Genomic DNA, 21,303 nt, shown 5'->3' with positions numbered 1-21,303 from the left:
ATCTATTTAAGCAGTAACTTACGTAATATTTACAGACAAAACACATTTTTCTCCTGTCAAACCTACAGCTTCGAGATATACTACTTCCCGCGAGGTTACGTTATCACGGATCGGGTTATCTCCCCTGCCAACACTTCAGGTAATTTATCTCCCTTGGCATTCTTTTAGATAGGATTATCTCCCCTAGCCATCACTTCAGTGAAAGGAGGAGTGAAACACAATGCCAAGTGAACAGAGAATAGAAAGACTCGGTTACACTGAACCAACAATGACGATGGTAAAAAAGACTTATCTGTAATCAGAACAGCAGCCCAACCTGCAGCAGTTGTCTGCTTTTATGCTAGAACTCTTCTCAGAGGAGTTATGTTTATGCAAAACTGAATCCGTATAGGTTCTCATGAATCAACTCAATTTCCATTGTTGATAATGTTAACATTTAAAAAAATAAAAATGATATAAGCAGTATATCAGTAAAAATATGGCACTTTATATTTAATATATCTGCAAAAAAAAATAAAGAAGTGGTCACATGATAATCCCTAGAATAAGGTGTAGTTTTAGACAGGACAGGACAGTACATACCAGGTTTTGATAACCCTAGAATAAGGTGTAGTTTTAGACAGAATAGGAGAGTACATACCATAGTTTTTGATAACCCTAGAATAAGTTGTAGTTTTAGACAAGACAGGACAGTACATACCAGTTTTTGATAACCCTAGGATACGGTGTAGTTTTAAACAGAATAGAAGAGTACATACCATAGTTTTTGATAACCCTAGAACAAGGCATAGTTTTAGACAAAACAGGACATACCACAGTTTTTGATATCTCTAGAACAAGGTGAAGTTTTAGACAGGACAGGACAGTACATACCACAGTCTTTGATAACCCAAGAACAAGGCATATCTACTAAAAAAAAGCTACATCTGAAATGATTTCTGATTTTCTCATTATGTAGCAAATTTATTGCACAATTAATCGTCATGTGTTAAAGACATTAAAACCAACTTTTTTGCGAGACGTGCACAAATTACCTGCCATGTGGTGTGAACCTCAAGGGAAATGACGGGTCGGAAAGGCACACAAAAAAAAGAAGAAGAAAAAACCTATTAAAAAATAAATGAAGAATAATCAGATTTCCTGCTAAAACCGATTCAACAATGGTGCGAAAGTTACAATAAATCTTACGTCTGTAATAATGAAGTCATAAATAGTGCAAGATGATCTAGAAAAAAACGTAATGAAGGCAGACAGAGATGTAATACGGTGGAACCGGTCCGTAATGGCCACCCAGGACAGATGTAGTAATAATAATAGTAATTGAAAGAAAGGAAAGGAATGTTTGATTAACAACATCTTAGCACATTTTCGACTGCAGCTATTTTGGGGTCAAACATATAAGGTTAAATTGAAAAGCCTGCTACTACCACATAAAATACTCTTATGAAGTAGAAGCAAGGATCTTTTATATGCACCTTCCTACAGATAGAACAGCACATACCATGGCCTTTAATATAACACTCATGGGACACTGGTTGGGTTGGGACAAAACTCAGACTGAGGGGATTCAAGATTGCTGCTACCACATAAAATACTGTTATGAAATAGAAGCAAGGATCTTTTATATGCACCTTCCTACAGATAGAACAGCACATACCACGACCTTTAATATAACACACACGGGACACTGGTTGGGTTGGGAAAAAACTCTGAGGAGATTAAAAAGATTGCCACCACCACATAAAATACTGTTATGAAGAAGAAACAAGGATCTTTTATTTGCACTTCTTTCATAGACAGAATAGCACATACCACAGCCTTTAATACATCTGCCATGGGAACACTGGTAGGGATGGGAAGAAACCTAGTCAGAGAATGAGTCCATTGAGGGGATTTGATCCTATGACCCAAAACACTCTACCAACTGAGTTAGATCCCACCCACCCCCATTAGTTATAACAAACACTTTGAAGGCATGACAACAACACAATGTATCCATTCAAAATCTGTCCCTCGAGTGTGATTTGATCCCATGACCTCCTGTACCTCAGACATAAGCTTAAAGACAAAGACTATATCTTTCTTGTATCAGTGTGATCAAACAGATACAATTGAACAGGATCAAATATCACGGGGGAACAACTGAAGAATAAACCCCAGCTTTGAAAAACTGGACAGCACGCACACAATAGACGTTTATTTATCCCTTGACCGGTGTCCGACAAACACAAAACCAAGACTCACACCACCGTCGTGGTTGAGGGGTAAATAAGATCTCCAAATATCGCTAAGACGACCATTTCAAGGGGTCAGGTCCTCGAGTCGTTGGGTGGCTGGTATTAAGAGCTAAATCCCTACACCACGGCTTATCTCACCACAATCGCAGTTACCCCGTGGTTTCCCCGTTGGTGAGGACTTTATCAATGCTGTTTGGCCCCGCTGCGACACAAAAGAACCCGAGATCCATTTCAAAAACAGACAAATTTTTTCCGATTGTCAAATGGAAGAATTGAGCACTTAAGAAAGAGGATATTACTCTGAAAACACGACATTCAAACTCACTCTATCCCACATGACACACACACACACACAAAAAAAAAAAGAGAGAGAGAGAAAGACCCCAGCATGTAAATGAATTCAATACGGCTATTTATTGTACTGTCTGGACAACCGCGATGAAGAGAAAAGGTTTTCTTTGATGCATTTATCACCATGTAAGTGCACGTTCTTTGTTCGGGAAAAGGAAATTCATTTCTGGCCGCGATCGCCATTATTGACACAACCATCGTGAAGAACAAACATTGTGTGCTCGGCAAAAAGAAAAATTGATAAATGATAGAATTGTAAAATAAAGTTTATTTGATATTCGAGGTCAAAGAAAAGGCGATCGGGCCGAATGCAAACACTGGTTGCTGGTCATGCTGCAAACGGACTCTGAACGGACATCTTGAGAGAAATGAGTTTTAATTTATCGTGATCAGTGTCCAGCTTTAAAGAGGAAACAGGTATTGACCGAAACGGACGTTTAAAAACCCTTCTGGCAGTCATGCTGACCAAGACGTAGAAGAGTTAATTAATTAATATAATAACCATTTGGAAAAACCAATCGAAAAATGAACAATCTGTGACAAAGAGTACTCTCCTGCTGTGACTCAAAATACAAAATAAAATTAACAAATAATAATAAAATAAAACATTTCAGGTGACATTTAACAATTTAATTATCTTTTATCAAAGTTAAAGTTTTTTGTTTAACAACACCATTAGAGCACATTGATTTATTAATTATTGGCTATTGGATGTCAAACGTTTGGTAATTGAGAGAAAACCCGTTACATTTTTCCTATAGCAGCAAGGGATCTTTTATATGCATCATCCCACAGACAGGAAAGCACATACCACAGCCTTTAATATACCAGTTGCGGAGCACTAGTTGGAATGAGAAAAAAATTCCCAGTCAGCTGAATGGATCCACCTAGGTGGTTCGATCCTGCGACACAAGCACCTCCGGCGAGGGTTCAACTGACTGAGCTAAATCCCGCCCCCCCCCTCTCCCATCTTTTATCATTACATGTAACAGCCCAATAAAATAACACCATATAAGAAAAAACATCTTTATAGTGAAATTAAGGACACAAAATAAACAGTAAAAAAAAACCCCAAAACCCATTTAAGGTGACAGCTAATGGATTGATTTGTAAGTCTGAAGAGATAACCGGCAGAGGTTATCAGTGGTCAGATGATAGTAGGTGTTTAGTTAATACAATTTATGACAGATGCAGCTGAAACCCGACTGGTTCCCAGCGATAACACAGGGATGGTTTATCAGGTTTATGATGACAGTGTTTTCTAAACAACATATTGCAATTAAGGTGATGTACAATGTACATGTCGAAGGAAAGGAATGCTTGGGTTGGTTGTTTGTTTTGACAGCTCCCCAGCACATTGTTTAACCAGCAGCTATATAAGATGGAGTAACGAGTAACACTATAAGGTAATGACAGAAGGAAACACACTAACAGATAGGCTACCATAGCTTTTTGGATTAATAAGTTTTTGTAATATACAAATGACTGCACAGACCTGAGCGCTAGCTATTTAAGATGGACTGAGAGAGTACATTTGTGTGCGAGAGTGCGAAATAGAGACGGTGAGAGAAAGAAAGATTGAGTGTGTGACTGTGAGAGAAAAAAAAAAGAGTGGAGTGTGAACAAAAGGGGGGAGAGAGAGAGAGAAAAAAACAGACAGACAGAAGAGAGAGAGAGAGAGAGAGAGAGAGATTTGGAGAGAGACAAATAACACAGATATAAAGAGCAACATAAAGACAAAGAATGACAGAAATAAAAAATAAAAAATAAAGACAGACTGACTGACAGACAACCAGAGACAAACACCCAATAATATGAACAGAGATGGAGAAAGACAAGACAAACAAGCCCACATGTACACATTATGTCATTGTTTCATAAGTTATATAACCAGTATAAACCGATCCATCCCATTAGTACGAGGCTACATTACGGTATGACTAAGACCACTCTTATCAGAATAATCTCCTCGAACACCGAAGTACGTGTTGCTAACACACCGCATCGTCAACCTGCAGCATCTGAAAACCCTGCATCACAGAGATGCCTTCAGGCAGCTACAACAGCAGCAGCAGTAGCGGCCGTGGCAGCAGCAGTGCTCTTCAAACTGGAGATTTATTAAAAGCATTGCCTAGCTGGCCCACCATGTTGGCCCACGATGGTGGGTTAATCAAGAGAACATTAGGTTCAAGTGTCGGTCGTGGAGCGGCGTGCCTTGCAGTCATTTTGTCAAGACGATCGCCAAACACGCAGGAGGAAACCAGCCTCCCGCAATCGTAATCATAAAATGAAATCTGATTTTCAAAAACCAAAATGAATCAGGGCCTTTGGGTTTTTGCCGATCAATGCATTTTCCTCTGGTTTAGTAGTACATGTAGTATCTTCCATAACACTGTTGATGGTTTGTTGAGATTTCAAAAATTCATTTTTTTTTTTTTGTTGCTTAATTTTGTTTTCGGATTATTTTTTTCTTTTGTTTTTCCATGTGTTTTTTTTTTTTTTTAATCCTTATTTTAAAAAAAAAACTACATATTTTTTTTTTTTTTTTTTCATTTTTTAATGACACTAAGACATTTTCTTTTGTAGTATGACATGAGCTAACAGGTGTGAAGACTGATGACTGTTTTATAAGATTTATCATATTACAGGGAACATGTAACCCAGTATCACGTCCCTATTCGCTACCATTTATCAAACAATGGGTAATTTAGGTAAATATTTTGAAATATTGTCCCTTGCTTTTATATTTAAGTTACTTCTAAATTAAGACAATGTAATGTATTGTCCTATTTAATATTAAGGTCGAGTAACAAATAAAGAGAACCATATGTCTGACGCCATATAACCATAAATAAAATGTGTTGAGTGCATCGTTAAATAAAACATTTCTTTCTTTCTTTCTTTCTTTCAAATAAAGAGCTTCCATATATTACAACACTGTTTAGATAATACGTAACATATGTTATATTGAATGATACATGTGCTGTATACTGTTTGAATGATATGTAATACACACTTATTGTATTGTTTGGTATGATATATTCGTATATTTCATCTGACAATGGTTGTGAATAATGGAGATAGTTGTGTGGAATGCATTGTAACTAGATAACTTGATAAACGAGCAAACGACGACATGAAATGCGCATCTCTTCAAAGAACTGAGTCCACACGCTTTCAAAGTGCATGAATAATTCACGATTACGAATTCAACCAAGAAATACAATGCCACTGCAAATCTATCTCGGCCATCTTTATGAGATCTTGATTTATGTCAAAGGGGAGTCAAGTTACAGTCAAAAATCAATTATGGGTAAATTGTTTATGTGATGGATTTTTTGGAATACATTCACTGATAAAGATTTAACTGTTTTCAGAGAAGAAATTTAATGTCTTGTCTTTTTTTCCACAAAGTGAAACTGTCATACGAGATGGTCTGAAATGTCAATCGTTTTTCATGGCTTTGTAATGACCAATTACAATGAAGTATGTAGAAGGAAATTTGTTCTTGAAATATACATAAAAGAATAGTATGGTAGTCTCTTTAAAAAAAAATACAGGGACTGGAAAGCTCTTGATCGAAGTAAGAAAGGTCATAGATTTGGTGGATTCACTGCTTTTAATGTCCATCCCAACCAGTTCTCCATACAAGTGATGACTTACTGGAGGAACCAAAGTTTGTTCTGTTTAACAACACCACTAGAGCACATTGATTTATTTATCATCAGCCATTAGATGTCAAATATTTGGTAATTATAACATACAGAGAAAACTGATACATTTTTCCATTAGTAGCAAGGGATCTTTTATATGCACCATCCCACCGACAGGATAGCACATACCACAGCCTTTGATATACCAGTCGTGGTGCGCTGGCTGGGTCTTTTATATACACCATCCCACCGACAGGATAGCACATACCACAACCTTTGATATACCAGTCGTGGTGCACTGGCTGGATCTTTTATATACACCATCCCACCGACAGGATAGCACATACCACAGCCTTTGATATACCAGTCGTGATGCGCTGGCTGGATCTTTTATATACACCATCCCACCGACAGGATAGCACATACCACAGCCTTTGATATACCAGTCGTGGTGTGCTGGCTGGATCTTTTATATACACCATCCCACCAACAGGATAGCACATACCACAGCCTTTGATATACCAGTCGTGGTGCGCTGGCTGGATCTTTTATATACACCATCACATGGCCTTTGATATACCAGTCGTACGAGCACTGGCTGGAACGAGAAATAGCCCAATGGGGTCACTGAAAGGGATCGATCCTAGACCGACTGTGCATTGAGTGAGTTCTTTACCACTGGGTGACATCCCGTCCCTGGAGAACCAATTAACCATGTTCGGCTGTATTCAAAATGAAACCTCTTTTTTATAAAGCACACTTTGTAAGCTGTTTAACTATTCATTTAAGTTTCTTTTTTATAAAGCACAGTTTGTAAGCTGTTTAACTATTCATTTAAGTTTCTTTTTAGTTAGGTTTTTTCTCTATGAACTTTTCTCTATGACACCGCTAGAGCACATTGATTTTTTATCTTATCATTCGCTATTGGACGTCAAACATATGGTCATTCTGACACTGTTTTTAGAGGAAACCCGCTGTCACCACATAGGCTACTCTTTTTACGACAGGCAGCAAGGGATCTTTTATTTGCGCTTTCCACAGGCAGGATAGCACAAACCATGGCCTTTGTTGAACCAGTTATGGATCACTGGTCGGTGCAAGTGGTTTACACCTACCCATTGAGCCTTGCGGAGCACTCACTCAGGGTTTGGAGTCGGTATCTGGATTAAAAATCCCATGCCTTGACTGGGATCTGAACCCAGTACCTACCAGCCTGTAGATCGATGGCCTGCCACAACGCCACCGAGGCCGGTCTCTATGAACTACTACTGCTATTCTGGTTTCCTGATTTAAAAACCTCATCAATATCTGCAGACTGGAAAGCAGTCTCTCGAGAGTGAATCGCGCACTGATCTCCTGCTGATTGCTGACCCAACTTCTATTAACTGACATTTACTTTGAACTTACAGCGATAGACCAGTCTACAGTCATTACTGAAAACCAAACAATCAAGATACTGTTTGCTATAAAACTAATCACTTTTTGAAACCACCGACTATAATAATGTTAAGTGCTGTGGTGGGTAATATACTCTTTGTAATCGTTCCATGCAGCTACATATACATGCACATGCATGTTCAGATAAAAACAAATTTCATTGTATCGATAGAATGGAAAGCAAAGGAACTGAACGGACTGCGAAAGTGAATGGATGAGAATGGAATTTAAATGGTGCATCCATCCACCATTTCACCCAGCTATATCATCTCACTCACCGATCTGACAACACCCACTTATCTTGAACACACCCACTTATGTGAACACACCCACTTATCTGACCACACCCACTTATCTGACCACACCCACTCAAGTACATTTACCTGATCAGCTATCACCTCACCCATCTATCTTGACCACACCCACCTGACTATCTGAACATGCCCACTTAACTACATTTACCTGACCAGCTATTATCTCACCCACCGATCTGACAACACCCACCGATCTGACAACACCCACCAATCTTGACCACACCCACCTGACTATCTGAACATACCCACTCAACTAGATTTACCTGACCAGCTATTATCTCACCCACCTATCTGACTTTCATCTCACCCATCTACCTGACCACACCCATCTATCTTGACTACACCCACCTATCTTGAGCATATCTACCCGACTATCTAACCTGCACTTATTCAACAACATTTACCTGACCTCAACAAAGTCCAAAGAAAAGGGGGAAATTTTTTTAATCAGATGATCCTAAATCTTACGACAACTAACAATCTTATCTTCCATCAGGAATCCACACCATGGTCTCCTCCTATCAGTTTTAGTGCCATATAGATCATCTGACTCCCACAGTTCCACACTACAGCGCTAGTTAACTGAGCCTTGAACGTTGGCGAAATGTTGTCGCGGTAGCAGTAGCCCTGCTGTGTCAGAGCAGAGGATGTATGGACTGTCCATAAACACACACACACCCCCCTACAATGACCCGACCTCCCCCTGATCTGTATGTAATGAATGCCCATGTGGCCAGTTAAGAGTTAATTTATCTGTTCGTATATCAAGGTAATTTGTGATACAGATTAGTTCTCAGGACATCAATGTGCTGGTTAAAGCGCAGTTGGGGGGAAATGTGTTAGACTTATTTCTATGTTCCGGAGTTGTGCTGGCGAGTCCTATCTATGCTTACAGATTCTTTATGTGTCTAGAATGGTGCAAAGGTGGGTCAGTTTGCTTGGCCACAATTAACACTTCTTGTTATCTACAGACAAAATGTTGTTTCTTGTTTGAGGTGGGTGGGGTGGTTAGAAACAAAAAGGACTGGCAAAGAAAACTACTTTTCTACAAGCATTTTGGGTTGATCACAAATATCATAATTTTTACATGTTTATAAACTTATATTCTTTCATGTTATCCCCCCATCCCCCTTCCCCCTCTTAAAAGCATACAAAAAATGTTTAAAGATTATTATTTTTAAATTGCCAACAATATTTTTATCAAAAGACTAAACCGTTATCGGTTACAGATTTGTTACACACCATACTATTGGTGCATTAAAAAAAAGCCAATCACAATATGTAACACTGGGTCTTTTGGTGCATGATAAAAAGGTGAAACAGAACATTGAAATGGACCAGACTACTTGGGGAAAAAACCCCAACAGATTTTCATTGCTTCAACAAAACAATTGTTCTATCAGTTCTATAAATGTGAATGTTTTAAATAGGGAAAAAAAATCATGTCTTTGTTAAATCATATTCAAAATAACTCGTTGTGATGGCAGAAATAACATTTGAGAAATGGAAACAAGAAAAATTATACAAAATTAATGGACAGATAAAGGCATCCTTGTCTGTTATATAATTTTTTTTTAAACTATATTTATTTATTTATACGAAAATTACACCGACTTTGAAACTATTTTTATTTTTTTAATATACCAACTAAAACCTAACTATTTCAAAAACAGATGGTTATGTATCAGTCTGGTTTTTAATTTTAAAAATCTGAAGTTTTCAGACATTGTGATGCAATTTGTAATTTAAGTTGTTTATCATGACGCTAAAAGTGAGTGAGCAGACGTTATCCGAGCAGACATTATCTGAGCAGACATTATCTGAGGGTTACATGTAACTATTCATCTGTCAAGATTATTTTGTAAAAGTATTATTTTCCTAGTTCAAAACAGAGATAACGATATTAATTTCTTGAGCTGTGATAACATAGAAAACATGCCTTTCTATTTTACGTCAGGGTCATTACTAGCAACCACACACACCCTCCAATATAATGTAATATTCCACTTTACTGCTGATGTTCCCTTTCTGTCTGGCTAGATAACTATTACTGTGCCCTTGTTTTTAGTTAAATGTAACCACTCCCCCCCCCCCCCCCCCACTCTTTGTAATTTTTCTCTCCATTTTCTTGTTTATTAAAGAATTCAGCTAATCGTGCCATAATATAAAAATAAATCATATTTCACCACTTAAATATTTTGTGTTATTTAATCTAGAAGCAAGATGGATTTTTCTTGTAAAAATAGACCTAATCTTTAACGAAGAACGGTTGATTTGTTTTTTCTTCACATTTTTATCACAAGACAAATTCAACTCCATCTCTCCGGTTTGGAGATTTCAGCTTGGTTATTTGTTTTCAAAACAAAGAGGCACAAACAGCACACAGAGGGGCTGCTACTTGTGTACAAAATACGGCCTTCACTGAAAACATAATTGGTTCACTGCAACCATACCACCATTTCAGCAATAAGTCAGTCATTGGCCATTTTATCTTGTTAATGATTTATTTTTATTACTGGGTTTGCTTTGGGGGATTTTTCTTTCTTTTTTATTATATATATTTTCTTTATTTGAGGTGGGGTTTTTTATGTCTGCAAGTTGCTCAAATAGATATTTTTTGGTTGGCCTAATCTGGCGTGCAGTTTAGAAAAATAGACTGGTTATACGCAGGTGCAGTTTTTGAGGTAGACTGGTAATGGTGCAGATAAATACTGCAACCAAAATATTAGTGTTTTCCACAACAGATGGTACCAGTCAAGTTTATTCAGGCTGACAAATAAGCCCTAAATAAATATAAATATACTTTAATCTACACAAAATATTTCCCGTTGTAAAATCCCCAAACTTTCAACAGACTGTTGTATTCATGTTTATTTTAACCTCCTGCGAACTTTTATGCATATCTGGGTTTTATTTGCGAAATTTGACTTGAGGCACATGGCAAAGACTGTGAAATTTAGAATTTTAATTTTTAATTAGGAAAGATAATACCATAATTAACCAGTGCACTCAGTGTAATGTACATGTATGCATACAACAAATACATTAAACTGGTGCTATATATAAGACATAACTCTTGTAATCATTATGTAATTTTTTATAGAAAGTAAAAGGATTTTTATAATTATTTTAAAGGCAAATTAGAATATTTACAATATGATGTAAATAATCATGTATATTTTATTGCAATGACCTATAAGAATCATTAAAATTCACTATTTAATAAGAACTGCAAATATTCCAATCTAGACTTAATATTAATTAATGATTAATAAATAAAATAGATGAGGTTTTTTTATTATTATTAACTATGGGTATAGGTAATCAAGAGAATGATTTTTTAAACTAATGGTGTTATTTCTTTAGACAATCTTTTAAAAACAATTTAGATTTTATGTACCATAACCTAGTTAAATATCTTTTAATTCACATAAAAATTTTGTTTTAAAAATTAACTCAAATAACCAATCCACTATTTAAAATCAATAAAATGACAACTTAATTTCCAGCAAATGAAAACATTTTTTTTCTTCTCTTTTTCCTTTTTTGGACAGCCTAATCCTCTAACCTATGTGAATTCAATGAAATCCTTTACCAAAAAAAAAGGGCAATATTTCAAATACAACTTTCAGTTAAAGAAAAAGACAGGAAAAAACCCAACCCACTCATTCTTTTTATCCATCTCGGCTACACGACTGAGTCAAATAAACGTCCAATATTTTTCACTTTAAAAAGCTTTCTCCGACATCGATACGAGGACTGCCATTTCCTCGAATACTAATGGCCTAGTTACGTGGAATTATATCGGTGTCCTTTTGTACTGCCGATACGCGAACTCTCCCGTCTCAGAAATTGTATTCCTCTCTTTCAATGTTTGCTCATGTAATTCGTCTATTTAATGGCGATGTTTCGCACACAGAATATGAATACTTCGCAGAAACGGCTTTACGTTCAAGTGGAAAATGCATAAAAGTGAAAGGACGCCGTACAGAAAATGTCTTATTTATTATTTTCTAGTCTTGGCATCTTACAAAAGCTGAATATGAATTACATGGCAAATAGTGAAAAAAAGAAGATAAAAAACAGCTTTCATCAAAAGAAGGTCACACATGCAATATTAATGTGGTTTGAAAGAAGTTACTGAATACCACTTTTCTAAAGAATGCTTTAGTTTGAAAGCATCTGTCCAAAGTGTCAGGGATAAAAGAGAAAATATTAAATTTAGTGTAAAAAGAGTTTCTTTTTTTTTAATAAGATAAGAATTTATATAATCTAAAGAATGTAAGAATAATGATGTTCATTCAATATGCTGTTTTTGAAGAATGTTGCATAGAATATGACATGTGTTTCCATGGAAACATATGCCAATGACAATGCTGCTAAGAGGAGGTGGTTCTGCAAGAAATGCATCACAATTAATATACGGTGAAACCCTTCAAAAACAGACACTCTGTAAACTGGAATCCCTTCAACACTGAACGTTTTTCACAGACCCTTTTTAAATACCAGTATAGAAGTATTAGAACATGGCAAATCAAACGTTTTTGATACATTACAGTGAAACCCCACTAAACTGAACTCCCATGAGATCAAATAAAAGTTCAAGAAGGAAGGAAATGTTTTATTTAACAACACACTCAACACATTTTATTTAGTTATATGGCGGAGGGCATATAGTTAAGGACCACACAGATATTGAGAGAGGAAACCTGCTGTTGCCACTTCATGACCTACTCTTTTTGATTAGCAGCAAGGGATCTTTTATATGCACCATCCCACAGACAGGATAGCACATACCATGACCTTTGATATACCATTTGTGGTGCACTGGCTGGAGCAAGGTATCTTTTATATGCACCATACCACAGACAGGATAGCACATACCACGACCTTTGATACACCAGTCGTGGTGCACTGGTTGGAGCGAGAAATAGCCCAATGGGTCCACCGACGGGGATTGATCCCAGACCGACCACGCATCAAGCAAACGCTTTACCACTGGGCTATGTCCCGCCCTATCAAATCAAAAGTCCAGGTTTAAGGAACATCCAAACCGGCCTCGGTGATGTAGTGGTTAAGCCATCAGACATAAGACTGGAAAGGGCACATGGACCAATTCATCAAAAGTATATTCCAATAAAAAAATAAATGAAAAGAGAAAAAAAAGGCACTACGATATTTTTAGAGGGGACAGTTCCCCTGATCCTCCAGGCCTGGATTCACCACTCCTACTCCACCCAGCAGCTGCTGTTAAACCTAGCAGACAAATGTTTCGAAGCAGGACTTTCATTGTCCTTGAAATGCTGAAAGCAATGGGGTCTGCACCTGGTGTAAACCGTTGGCACACACCACACAAAATGTCTGCCCGTTGTGTCCTCCAGAGAAAACAAGCAGAATGCCTTTATGTCAGCTCAAGGAAACATTCTGTGTACATATCCCACTCGAAAACAAAACAGTACAAAGCCAAGATGACACGGAAATCTTTTCTTCTTTTTTTGTTTGTTTGTTTGTTTTGTTTTTTGTTTTTTTTGGTTTAACAAATATAGTCCTGTGATGACCATTGTGTATTACAATTGACTATTCACAGTTAGCATTTTGACTTAACTGACTGACTGATTGACTGACTAAAAGAAAGAAGGAATTGTTTTATTTAACGACACACTCAATACATTTTATTTACGGTTATATGGTGTCGGACATATAGTTAAGGACCACAAAGATACTGAAAGAGGAAACCCGCGGTTGCCACTTCATGGGCTACTCTTTTTGATTAGCAGCAAGGAATCTTTTATATGCACCATCCCACAGACAGGATAGTACATACCACAGCCTTTGTTATACCAGTTGTGGAGCACTGGTTGGAGCGAGAAATAACCCAATGGGTCCACCGACAGGGGTCGATCTTAGACCAACCATGCATCAAGTGAACGCTTTACCACTGGGCTGTCCCGTCCCAACTTACTGACTAATTCACCCACCCAAAGATCGATTGATTGATTCGGCAATTGTTCAAGTTAATACACATGTATAACTGGCTTACGGAGGAAGGTATTTTTAACTTCTACAACAGGACATTACACAATTCAAATACATTCTTGTGTTAAAAGAAACAAAATCCTTGTTATGGCCTCATCAATCAGACAGATCTATAATGATCAGATAATGACTGGGCTCTTTTTTGGGGTAGAATATAGTTTATTTCACTTCGAACACCTTACCCCACCCTTCAAATATTTTTTTCTTTTAAATATTAGGATAAAGTTTTAAAAACTATATATAAATTAAAAAAATATATATTTATTTCTAAATCCTCACCAGGGCCTCTGTGCTACCGGATGTCTGATTACCAAACACAGAGAAGTCTGACTAAAAAGCACGTTCGTGAAATCTCACCTCGGTGCGAGAAAACAATCACACAAAACAGGTCTGAGGCACTGGCAATGAAATTTGGATAACACGATTTGGCCAGTGAATGGTCGAGACAAGCAAGACGAAACTGAATAGGTGATTACGGGAACCAACATTGTCGGACGGTCGATGGTAAACCTCGTAGAGTTTACTCAACGACACATCAGCTGAGCACTTGAAAACGAAAATGAATGTTAGTGCAGCACGAAAAAAAGAAAAAAAGAGAGAGCTTGAATCCAATTATCTGTTGCGATAATAGTAAAACGTTCTTCCGAGAATAATAGGCAAGAAAAGGCTTCTTTTTTCAGTGTTTTTCAGCGAACCAGAATTATTGAATTGTCAGCTATCGAGAGAGGTTATAGCCCGGAATGAAGTTTTTCTCGTCGAGTTGTGATAAATGTGGTAAAATGTTTAGTCTTTTTGTGCTTGTGTGGGTAAGATGATAAGTGGCGGGGTTTTTTTTTTTTTTTTTTGGGGGGGGGGGGGGGGGGGTCAAAAGGAATATTATAATATGAATAAGGATGAGAAGATGACAGGGTAGAACTGAACACCTGCTCTGCACCTGGTCAAAGGGTGTAGAGAGAGAGAGAGAGAGAGAGAGAGAGAGAGAGAGAGAGAGAGAGAGAGAGAGAGAGAGAGAGAGAGAGAGAGAGAGAGAGAGAGAGAGAGACAGACAGAATGACAGACAGACAGAGACAGAGAGAGACAGAGAGAGAGAGAGAGAGAGAGAGAGAGAGAGAGAGAGAGAGAGAGAGAGAGTGAGTGAGAGAGAGAGTGAGTGAGGAGTGAGAGAGTGAGACAGAGAGAGAAAGAGAGATTTCTTCCACACTACCATAATTTTACATGCTGTTACACAGAACCACTTTCCACTGAGTTAGTTGTGGGAATCGGCCTGCCTAGGGTTTCAGTGCCGGTGTTGTTACAAGCCATGGAGCTGTTTACATAATGCACATCTGACCATCACAGCAGGAAGTGGCGGCATGGCTGATGGGAGTTATTGACACTACTTTGTGTCTGTGATTGATATTTCCTCCTGCACTTGGAGCACTCATCATTCCATGCAACTATAAGAATTTTGTTTGTTCAAACAGGGCACAACTATGGGCAGAATATGACAGATGTTCCAGCAATTACATGGGTTGGGGAGGGACCCGTGTTTAGGGGGTGCATTTTTTATTTTACTTCTATCCCTTATTGGATCATTCTTGTTAGGTAATAATATATTTTCAATTAAATTAACAGAATTTAGTTTCTGTGGTATATGGTAAAACAATTTTGCCATAAAGTGCAATGAGCATATAAAGCCTTTTGAATTGTTCTCAGATCTATATAATCGTAAACCTAACCTAATCCAAACCTAAGTAACACTCAACACATTTTAATTACAGATATACAGTATCAGACAGTTAAGGACCACACAGATTTTGAAACCTGCTGTCAGCACTTCATGGTCTACTCTTTTTATTAGCAGCAAGGATTCTTTTATTTGTACAGACAGGGTAGTACATACCACAGCTGTTGATATACCAGTCATGGTGCACTGGCTTGAACGAGAAATATTTCAATGGGGCCCACCAACGGTGGTCGATCCCTGACCAACCACACACCGAGTGAGCGCTTTACCACTGGGCTATATCCCGCCCCTTCAAATGTATTATAGTAACACAGTTGATAATTTTCACTAGCCCAGACTAAACATTCACTAGCTGGGACCGAGGGTTAGTGGATTTGTTGAACACTAGGCAAGCGATTTACCACTAGGCTACGTCCCACCCCCAACCGTAAAAATGTTAAACCTAAGTCTAATCCTGATATAAATATATTGTATAAAACTGGCAAATATACAGAAGAGTTGCCCTACCAGTCTTAAATCTATTTTTCCCACCAAGGCCAATACTGTGTCAAAATCAAATTATTTTCTTCTATAACACGGTACCTAGCGGACATCATAAGGGATCTGCTTGATTCAAGTCTATGTTATGGACTTCCTGACATCAACACTAGTGTAGACAGAGAGATCTACTGGCTGATGGGCACATGCTGATGGTATTCCAGCTTTCAGGACTGCGCTAACAGCCTGTGTGAGCTTCTGAATCAACGCTAACAAGCCATCTTGACCTGCACTTAAAACCATTACCAACATACTCCATGCAATCCAACGACAACAACAGGGGTAGTCACTTAGTAACAGCAGTTTTCGACAACCACGGCACATGTATATGTGCGCCTTTTTGACGATAGTTTGTGCACACTGTTCAAAATGTGGAGGGAAAAAGAGAAAAGTTTGTTTTCTTTATAATGACACCAGTAGAGCACATTGATTAATTAACAAAAGTTATAGTTTGTTTTGTTTAATGACATCACTAGAGCACACTGATTTATTCATCATCGGCTATTGGATGTTAGACATTTGGTAATTTTGTTAGTCTTCAGAGGCAACTTACTACCTTTTTTTTTCATTAGCAGAAAGGGATTTCTCCAACAGACAGGACAGCACATACCACAGCATTTGATATACTGGTTACATGTACACAATCATACACAGAGTGGGATGCAACATCAGGCTCTGATAACTGAATCCATTTATAGGCTATGCAAAAATAACATTTATTTAATAAACCATTTCCTTTTTGCATAACACTTTATGTCCATGCAAATGATGTCAAATGGGAAAAGGGAAAGGGGAGGTAATCAGAAGGGGGTTAGATGGGTAGCATGACATTAATGGGTAGAAGGGGTGGTATCCAAATCCTTTCATTTTAAGACTGGTGGATTCATAGGAAAATGTTTTTAAAGGATACTGATATAAATAATGTTGGGTTTTTTCTCTCCTTTTTTCTTCTTTAAAAGTGCTACCCCACCACCCACCTACATGTAGCTGCAAACAAGTCATTTAATATTTGTTGTGTACTCACCCCCTGGTTTTCTCCATTGATGTCTGGGTTTGGTGTCTGTGCTTCTATATGCGTAGTCCAATCCAACCTCTGTAATAATTTTGTGTTCAATAAAACAACTGCAATCAAAGAGAAAACAAAATCACATTAGTAAAAGATCTACTTGTTAATCCATAGCCATCAACCAATTCTTCAAATACATCATACACAAACTAGCACATACATGTAATACATAAAGAACTTACTTATTTGTTCAATGACACCACTAGAGCACGCTGATTTTTTTTTTAATCATTGACTACTGGATGTCAAAACACTTGATAATTATGACACAAGGAAGTAAGGAAATGTTTTATTTAACGACGCACTCAACATATTTTATTTACGGTTATATGGTATCGGACATATGGTTAAGGACCACACAGAGATTGAGGGAGGAAACCCGCTTTCGCCCACTTCATGGGCTACTCTTTTCAATTAGCAGCCAGGGATCTTTTATATGTACCATCCCACAGATAGGATAGCACATACCACAGCCTTTGATACAGTTGTGGTACACTGGCTGAAGTGAGAAATAGCCCAATGGGCCCACTAATGGGGATCGATCCCAAACTGACTGTGCATCAAGCGAGCACTTTACCACTGGGCTACGTCTCGCCCGCTGGAATGTACAAAGTTGTCAGGTTTAAACTTTTTAATAAACACATGTACTCTATCAAGATAGGACTTTTTAATCACTTAATTAAGAAGTAACCTAACTGAACCAGCATAAAATATTTAATCAGAATGTCATCCATCAACTATTTTCGGCCACCTGACAACCTAATTAACGCTTCTTAACATCCGGATTCCCCGAAATAAAACCACGATTACGGTCAATTACTATTACAAGTCCGCTTTCGACTTTTAACACCTCATCGCAAAAGAGCCACACGACAACAGTATAATTTATTCATTAACCAAGGCGGCCATTATCATACAGCGATTATCCAGTCGAACTTGGCGATTACGACTTGACCATCAGGTGATCAATCTAATTCGAGGCATATGAATATCACAATTCCAAATAAAAATTGTCTTCATCCATCGGACATCATTGTCACACCAGCAACGTTTTGTCCTGACAGTTTCACACCTTTGTCAGCCCATCCTTTTCACCTGTGCCCACCTGTCCATCATCAGTAGCACCTTTATTTCACACCTTTAGTTTGCGCCACGGCCAGAACCTCCAAATGATCATCGCAGGTTCAATTACCGTATCAAAGCGCGAAAAGGAAAGACAGAGAGAGACAATGAAGACTCTTTTGACGTCTGCTTATTGGAAAAGCCGTAGAAATGTCCGTCCATTGTTATGGACCTTGTCCAAGTGGCCATCTCTGTCCAGCTGGACAATGAAGATCTGTGGAGACATAAAGACTGTGTTGTGGTGGTGAGAAATTGGAGACATTGGACGAGGAAAAGCAATCATAAATGGACGCATCACCCATTGCATTCAGATTCATTCCTCAACACGTCGATCAAACGATAGCATTTAAAGTGTAACAGAAAAAAAAAGAGAAAGGGAAAAAAGAAAAAAAGGGAAAGATGTGATAAATATATGTATTACAGACACCTGAGAAGAAATAGCAGGAGATGGGGGAATGTGACAAATTGACGTCAAGTTAATAGAAGAAGATTTTGATGCAAATAAACGTTTTGGTTCAAGATATGTGATGTATCACGTCAGATGAACAATATCTAAGCAGTTTGATTCACATTTTGTAAGCTGAGAGAAGCAGGTGACAAAAATACTGTCAGCTCACCTACAGAGAGAAAAAAGGAAAGGAATGTTTGTTTAAAAAAATAAAAAAATGTTCGATGTGCATGTACCAGTCGTAGTGTACTGACTGGAACGAGAAATAGCCCAATGGGCTCACTGACAGGGATCGATCCCAAACCGACCGTGCATCGAGCGAGCGACATCAAGGAACATTTTCAGCATCATGTCGCGATTCACTATGCAAGTTTCGGAGATTACTACATAATTTTAAAACATTACACTGAAATTGCTAATATATAAAAGATATCATTCTGCTAATGGAGAAAAGCAGCAGGTTTTGTCCAAGACTATATCAAAATGATCAAATGTTTGACATCTTAAAATTAACAATTCATAATTCAATGTGCTCTAGTACAGGGCAGTAGCTAGCGAAAAAATTCAGAAAACATAGAAACTTAAAGAAAAGGAGTTTGAGACTATTAACTACTCCATTGCCCCCCCCCCCCCCCCCCCAAAATATCCTAGCTACGGCCCTGCTCTAGTGGTGTCGTTAAACAAAACAATTCTGAAACAGCTTATACTGGAAGAACAATTAACGAACATTTGTATCAATGCAATAAAAAACCCTGCATATTAATAAAAAATAATATCTATATCAGCTCTTTTGAACATAAATCACTTAACGGGAGTTTGAATCCATTCACAGTACTTAATATCCAACCAGATATGTACTGATGAAAATCTATATACAACAATGAATACAACTCAGTGTACTGAAGGACAATGACAATGTCACATCGGACTGAACTAAAATGATCTCTATATTTGCTACACTGATCATTTAACAAGAGTCCCAACTACATACAGATTGAAACAGATAGCAGTCTATGGATACAAAATGCACATTACTGGAAGATACTGATCGCATTAAAGCATAATACCAATGTCACACATGAACAAACAAAAATGATGTCTTTTTTAAACTGATACATTCGTTATTCTCTGTAAATTGCTTAAGCCACATGGAGCAATATTTAATGGTTTTTTCAATTAATAAACAGAGGAAATAGTTTTCAGCCATCAGTTAGTTTCTTTTGTTTAACAACACCACTAGAGCACATTGATTTATTTATTAATCATCAGCTATTGGATATCAAACATATGGTATGTTTTACATGTAGTTTTAGAGAGGAAACCCACTATATTGTTTCCATTAGTAGCAAGGGATCTTTTATATGCACTATCCCACAGGCAGGACAGCACATACCACATACTGGCTGGAACAAGAAATAGCCCAATGGGCCCATCGACGGGGATCAATCCTAAAGTTGAAACAGACTGCACATCAAGCGAGCGCTTTACCACTGGGCTACATCCCACCCAGTTTCAGCCATCAGTGCATGCTTAAAAAAGCAGGGGGATTCAAACCCCCCCACTGAATTGATCACAATAGTGGGATTTGGAGGATATTGGAGAATTTTGTTCCACTACATAAAAGCAAAATAATTCATTATCAATACAATACAATTCTAATACCATCATCAACAGATAAGTAAATTATGTGCCTCCCCCTCCCCACCTTTCACCTTGCCCTGCAATTGTTGGACCAGCCCTTAGCTGAATATTATTTTGATAACTGCCCCCAGATGTTTCCCCTGGGAGTGGGTCATGGTTAAAAAACCCATCTGTGTACTGTACACATGAAGCCTGGAATCGCTTGGTTATTGTTTATGCAGTATATTGTTTATTGTTGTGTGTCTATATACAGAAACACGGAGTGCACTGGTACAGGTTAAGTTGCAAATCCATATCAAGTGTACTTCCTCTACAGGTGGAAATGGACAACGTAAACGTTTGCAAGAATGAAGGAGTGAATGTTTAACAATGGGTGTCAATTTTTAGAGTTTTATTTCTCCAATTTGACTTGATGTCCATGGCTTTGACTTTGGGAATTTTAGAGTCATTTTACAACAACAACAAACAAAAAAACAAAAACAAAAAAAGGGAGGGAATTTCCATAACAAAACATCTCATTAAGCATCACAAATTAAATTACAAAGAGTAATACTAATACTATATATATTTATTCAAATTAACAGATCTATTTTGCACTATGAAATGTTACAGGAGAGGGAAGGGTTTTTTGTCAAGAGCTACGTGTCCTTTTCAAAATGTTGATATTTGTGAATGGTTTCTAAGAAAAGAAAACTTTTTCTTGGTTCTACTGTAGTGTTTGCCATCTGGCCTTCC

The 21,303-nt window shown here is 37.7% G+C and overlaps 1 protein-coding gene across 3 annotated transcripts in view; it reads right to left on the bottom strand.

The window, feature by feature from the left end:
• Window positions 1-21,303, bottom strand: part of LOC121390456 (ephrin type-B receptor 1-B-like) — a 138,048-nt gene that overhangs the window by 80,364 nt on the left and 36,381 nt on the right. For all 3 annotated transcript variants that reach the window (XM_041522275.1, XM_041522276.1, XM_041522277.1), the window contains exon 2: window positions 17,316-17,413. In XM_041522275.1, the coding sequence (XP_041378209.1) occupies window positions 17,316-17,413 (98 nt within the window). The remainder of the gene's footprint in view (window positions 1-17,315; window positions 17,414-21,303) is intronic.

The sequence above is a fragment of the Gigantopelta aegis genome, chromosome 15, assembly GCF_016097555.1.
Source record: "Gigantopelta aegis isolate Gae_Host chromosome 15, Gae_host_genome, whole genome shotgun sequence".
Classification (NCBI taxonomy): domain Eukaryota; kingdom Metazoa; phylum Mollusca; class Gastropoda; order Neomphalida; family Peltospiridae; genus Gigantopelta; species Gigantopelta aegis.
The sequence above is the reverse complement of the archived record's forward strand: the minus strand, read 5'-3'. Positions and strand labels throughout refer to the sequence as shown.